General features: G+C 41.0%; 1 protein-coding gene across 1 annotated transcript in view; it reads right to left on the bottom strand.

Moving 5' to 3' along the window:
* LOC125498766 (uncharacterized) overlaps positions 1–6,198 on the bottom strand; it is a 6,872-nt gene extending 674 nt beyond the window's left edge. The window contains exons 1-2 of the mRNA XM_048647039.1: positions 5,744–6,198; positions 132–2,949 (exon numbers count right to left, since the gene is read on the bottom strand). Of these exons, the coding sequence (XP_048502996.1) occupies positions 132–2,949; positions 5,744–6,198 (3,273 nt within the window). The remainder of the gene's footprint in view (positions 1–131; positions 2,950–5,743) is intronic.
* Positions 6,199–6,495: the final 297 nt, after the last annotated feature.

Genomic DNA, 6,495 nt, shown 5'->3' with positions numbered 1-6,495 from the left:
TTTTTTTTTTTTTTTTTTTTTTTTTTTGACATCATTGCAACATACATAAATTAACAGTGCTCTAAAGTAATTCTATTCCTACGGCAGTTGAGCGCAAGTGTATGAGCCTGCTGCACTTGGTCCCTACTTACCTTAAGCAAAACGCAGCTTGGTATGTTGGCCGCTTCCATTCGAATAGCATTAATCGTGTGGACAATTGAAATATCCGCTCTAGTTGTCGAACCCAGGAAAGAAACTAGTAGTGTCGAATCCGTAAAAATTAATATATTTGCTAGATTCCTAGCCCGAGCCCATTTTAGAGCAGATAGGCATGCCATCGCTTCTGTTTGAAGAGCTGAAGAAGCGAACAGAAAATGACCTTGGTGTTGAAAAGGTCGTTGGTTACGGAGGGCTACCCAGCCTGTTCCTCCATGCCCCGTTCGCTTGTCCCAAGAACCATCTATCTGAAACAGAATGTCCGGAGGTACACCCTTTAACCTCCCGATATTAGCAAAGCGAAAACCCGGGGGGTAGCCATAGTTAGGAGCAGGCGGCGGAACCAATGGCGGAGGATCATGCCCCATAAACGTGGTATGTTGGTGATGACTATCCCTCATGTGATTTTGGAAATCCTCCACTGTAGCCCGAATTTGGCGAAAAACCTGCCCATTCCGTGTTTTCCAAATTGCCCAGAGTGTGCCAATAAATTGCGGTAGACGAGCTCCCTCGGACCCATCCTCCCGGGCAAACTTATCAATCCAATACTCGAGCCACTCAGCCATTGATAGGCCATCAAATGCAGCTTGGTGAACTTGTAAGTTAGCGTCTTCCCATGCCTCAATAGCTAGAGGACAGAAGCGGAAGATATGTTGGTCATCTTCGTTATCGAGTAAGCATGTTACACACTGGGAAGTAGATATAATATTCCTCGTAAAAAGGTTAGAGGAGGTAGCCAAACTGTTGTGCCATAATTTCCAGACAAATAGTTTCCATTTTGGCATGATGTTCAAACCCCAGAGTTGTCGAAAAAACTTCGAACCTACTGGACTTGTCATGCTATGTATTTCGTTTTGTTGATGAAGTAGAAGAACCCCATACCCTGACTTTGTGGAGTAGCTACCAGAACGAGTTAAAGGCCAATAATACCTGTCCTGTTCATTAGAACGAAAAGGTAATTCCATGCTTTGAATCAGACGCACATCATGAGGTTGAAAAAAACGATGCAGCATCCTTGTATTCCATCCCCGGTTGCAAGGCAAGATGAAATCCGCTACCCGTGTACTAGCGGCTGTACGAAGGTTCACATTATCTCGAAAGGTGGGAATTTGCCCATGTACCCACGGTTGGGAAGCCGCTCGAATTGAAACCCCATTACCTACTTTCCAAACACACAGTTTGCGTAGTGTTTGATTAGCCTTAAGGAGCCCTCGTCGACCCAGCGACATGTTATGTTTAGTCATTCGAATCCATGATTGGCCTGAGTTCGCAGAGCGAAAAACCCTGGAGAGTAAAAGATGTGGATGGAGGCTGATGCGCCAAACCTGCTTCATAAGCAGAGCCAAATTAAAACATCCTATATTTCGGATGCCAAGCCCTCCTTGACCCCGAGGTTGATGTAAAATTTCTTTTCGTTTCCAAGGTATCCCAATTTGGTTATTATTTTTCCAAAAGAAGCGCACCATCATAGCATCAAGTTTGTTAGCTATTGTTGTCGGAATCTGGAAAACTGCGAGCTGGTGCATTATAGTTGCCACCAATATCGAATTAATGATAATCAGCTTTGAAGATTGAGAAAGCTGAGTGTGATTCCAGCGAGCTATGGTGTTGGAAACCTTATCCAAAAGAGGGGTAAAGTGTTGGACCTTGGAACCCTGAATATCGATTTGAGTACCCAAATACGTGCCCAGCGACAACTTATCCTCCATTTGTAACAGGCTTTTATATAGTTGGCATTGATCCTGGGGAATATTAGGACTAAATTTTACAAACGATTTCTGGCGATTTATCATCTGACCCGAGATGGCACAAAAGCGGGAGAGCATTGTGTTAAGGACTTGGCAGGCACTATCACCAGCTCGAAAAAAGAAGAGAGCATCATCTGCAAAAAATAGATGCGATATGGAAGGCCCCTGCTTTCCAATTTTAATCCCTTGCAGCTGTCGTAGATCCGTTCTCAGCGAGGTCATTCTAGATAGAATATCCATACAGAAAAGAAACAGATATGGCGAAAGAGGATCACCCTGGCGAAGTCCACATTGAGGCTTGAAAGTTGGCGTTACCACGCCATTAACTAGGACTCTATATGTGACTGTTTCAATGCATTGCTGAATTAGCCGGACCCAGGGCCCAGGAAACCCGTAAGCTGTTAAAATCTTAAGTATAAAAGCCCAGCTAACTCTATCGTAAGCTTTATTCATGTCCAGTTTCAAAGCTGCTAGGTACCTATTGCCCGTTCGTTGTTTATTGATGATATGAGTCAGTTCATGAGATATGAGAATGTTGTCATCCATATGACGTCCCGGAACGAAGGCATTTTGGTACTCAGAGATTAATTGTGGAAGCATAGGTTTCATCCTATTAACCATACACTTTGCAATACCTTTATAAATAACATTACATAAACTTATTGGTCGGAACTGGCTTACCTCCTCCGGTGGACAAACCTTCGGAATTAACACAAGTAGCGTCTTATTCCATTCCCTTAGAAGATGGCCAGTGGAGAAAAATCGTTTGATCGCGACTGTGACTGCAGCTCCAACCAACTCCCAATGTACTTTAAAAAATTCCACCGGAATCCCGTCGAGCCCAGGAGATTTATCATTCGCAATATCAAATAAGGCATCACGAATCTCCTGATCCGTTATTGGGGCCATGAGCAACCGGGAATCGTCTTCCGTAATACTGGGAAGATGTAATTCCCTAAGCACAAGATCAATTTCCATATCTTGTTGTTGGTTGTCCTGTGGATGCCTAGAAGAAGTTTGGTAGATTTCCTTAGGAGATCTAGTTCTATGTTAAGGGTATAAAACATTCTCTAATTTTTGGAGAAACTATTATAGGGAGTAAATTCCTAAAAGATTAGCATATGAGTAATTCATACTACCCAATACCCACAAAGATTAAAAATAACGTACAATCACATGTATAACCCCAAATAAACACCGGTACAGTTAAATTTAACATTTTGTTTCATACGGACCTTTACTAAACTCATTTGCTAAATCACGCCCTAGAATTTCCCGGTAACGCCCTGTATTTATATAAAATACTGTATTTTTGTATTTTTCATTTTTTTTTTCATTCTCTCCTATTTCCTCACTTCTCCTTCTTCTTCCACACCACCATCACCTTCACGCCCCCTCCACCACCACCGCCACCACCGCCTCCCATAATACTTTTTTTAAAAAAAAAAGGGAAAATATATATATTTCTCTCAATTCTCAAACTCCCCATCCACCAAACTTTCCGGCAAGAAAAAAAAGTCTCAATCCACCACTTTCTCTCTCCTCACACCCACAAAAACCCCACCTTTCAAAACCCTCTTTAAACGTCAAATCAGAACAACCCAGATCAACCCACCTCCCTCTCGCCGTTGACGGATCTCCGGCGAATGTACCTCCCATAATGTTGATGGAGCTCCGGCGACTGTATCTCCTCTGGTTTTTTTCTTTTACAGTGATTTTTTTTTTTAAATAGGTAGGCGTCCACCATGGACGCCCCACCACCGGTGGAGGCGGCCATGGTAGGCGCTCCACCACATGGTGAGGCGCCTACCATGGACGCCTCCAACAGTGGTGGGGCGTCCATGGTGGACGCCTCCACCAATGGTGGGGCGTCCATGGTGGACGCCTACCTATTTTTTTAAAAAAAAATCAGAAAAAAAGGGGGCGCCCACCAAGGACGCCCCACCACCGGTGGAGGCGGCCATGGCAGGCGCTCCACCACATGGTGAGGCGCCTGCCATGGACGCCTCCAACAGTGGTGGGGCGTCCTTGGTGGGCGCCCCCTTTTAAAAAAAATTAAAAAAAAAAAAACTGAGGAGAGAAGAAATAACATCGATGCCAAGTAAAACAACTTTTTTCTTTGTTTTGATACCAATCTCATTGATCATACATGATACATACTGCTGCTCTGCTTAACAGCAAGAACAAGAAGGGAATTTAGTACTTAGGAGGAGGGGTAAAAACAAATGGGATTATGTGTGGGATTATCTATACCTAAGAAGTAAAATAATGGAGGTACGTTTACTTGACAAACGGTGGTGGTATGTGTGGGATACAGTGGTAGTGGTGGTGGTGGTGGTGGGATCTTTTGCAATCGGAGAAGGTGGGGTTGGGAGAGAGGGAGGGTAAAAAATGAAGGTATAAATACATGGTATAAAAATACTGTATTTAGGGCGTTAATAGGAAATAGTAGGGCGGCAAATAGCAAAGCCCTTACTAAATGATCGGAATAACATCGTTGCCTCGCGACCACTGACCATCGGTCTAGTAGCTCGTGATTGCTGATAACTTCTATATGAGAGGAACTCAAGGCCAAGATCAATGTGCAAATTAGAAGGGTAGTGGAACAACAAGCAAAGGTGTAGGAAAAGGTGGGGGATGGTGGTGGAGAAGGAGATAGTTACTTTAGGGTTCAAACTCAAATTGTGGCACTTTGGTGTCTTATCCAGTGTTAGCTAATTCCTTAAAGTCCCCACTAATGGCGATCAAAAAAAGCAAATTATTACATGCAAGCGGTATACTTTTGAACCAAGTTGACAAATTAGGTAGTGAATTTTGTTCATGATCCCAAATTTGTACCAAGAATTCGGTAACAATGGTCTTACCCTTTTCCCACATTTCCAAAAGAGGCCATGACCCTCGCCTGTTAAGCTAAGTTAGACTAGCTAACCTCTACGACCAGTGTTGTGTAGTACTTAATAATGGTGTATATTTTGACTGCCAGAAAAAAAAAATGAGTATATATCTAGATTGTGGCTATACTAGCAAAAGATGAATTTTGAGCTTTGTTAATAGAAAACTAGGTTGTATTTGCAGTTTGCAATATAGAAGTATTTATATTTTGTTAGTGAAACTCTTTTTTCCTTTTTTACTGGTTTGTTATAGATCTCTTCATGAAGGGAAAATTAATATCGTTTTGATTAAAAAATTATGTTAGAAAAAACTATGTTGTCTTCAGTTAAAATGGTAGACTGAATTAGACGGAAAAATCGGCCAAAAGGAAGAAAGAAGCATATGCTGATATGCAACCTTATAAAAGATAGTGTTAACAATCATATAAGTAGATATTTAACATACATTTGCAACCTAGGCTCCGTTTGGTAGGGCGTAAAACATTTTCAGTGTAAAATGATTTTCATGGAAAACAATTTACAATGGAAAACACAATTCCAAAATTACTTTTTCATTGTTTGGTTCGATGTAAGAAAAATGATGAAATGAAAGGAAAATGAAAGGGAAAGTAAGGAGGTAGTGAGAGGAGTGTACAAGAGAGATAAAGAAAATAGTTTTCCCTTCATTTTGAAAGGAAAATGGTTTTCCATCATTGGGAGAGTAATTTTACCCCAAGGGAAAATGATTTTACACTCTTTTACCAACCAAACAATGTAAAACTGAAAATAGAGGAAAACGTTTTACACCCTACCAAAGGAAGCCCTAGTTGAACTCATTTTTTTATCTAAGAAGATAAATATATTTTTTTTAAAAAGAAAAGCAAACGTAGAAAAGGATAAATATTGCAATGAACCTGCATGTTATTGTACCGGTTGAATGTTTTATTGCAGACAGAGCAAGAAAACTGGGTAGGTCCAACAAGAATTTGGGCGGGTGTAGGTATCCAATATTGACCTTCAACTGAACCATTATCATATGCAATTGCATGCATATTTTTCATGTCTGATTTTCCAGTTATTACAGTTGCATAATCGCTCTCACTAGGAGCATTAACACTAAGAGCTACTGTTACTGATCCCTTCGAAATGTCTTCACTAATACTACTCCCATCAACATAATCAAACTTTTGCCGTTGCTGCTTCAAAGTTGCAGAAGTCGTCGTCGTCGAGGAAGCCGACCACAGAAACATAGAATTTGTAGTTTTGTTGTTTTTTCTTAGTGGTTTTGGGTTAGTTTGGCCTGGTGGAGAAAGAGAGAGAGAAACATTATAGTAGTCTTTTCCTTCATGTTCTTGGTCCTTGGGTTTTACCCATGAACTTTGCATTTTTTTTCCCCGGCAATGATTAAAGAAGAGAGTTTGGTTTATTGGAGAGTGATGCAGAGAGTAGAGAGTAGAGAGTAGAGAGTAGAGAGTAGAGAGTAGAGACTAGAGACTAGAGAATGTGAAGCAGCTTTTATTCAATGTATTGAAGTGAAGTGCTAGTTCGTTTTTGTATAAGAGTGACAGAGCACTAAAGTGTGCTTCATATGACGTACACTTATAATAAGAGACTTTTTAAGTTCGTCTAGCGGATAGCTCGAGATATACGTCATGTTTGTAGAAACATATAGAAAATTAAAT

Source organism: Beta vulgaris, chromosome 6 (genome assembly GCF_026745355.1).
Source record: "Beta vulgaris subsp. vulgaris cultivar EL10 chromosome 6, EL10.2, whole genome shotgun sequence".
In the NCBI taxonomy this organism is placed as follows: Eukaryota; Viridiplantae; Streptophyta; class Magnoliopsida; order Caryophyllales; family Amaranthaceae; genus Beta; species Beta vulgaris.
The sequence above is the reverse complement of the archived record's forward strand: the minus strand, read 5'-3'. Positions and strand labels throughout refer to the sequence as shown.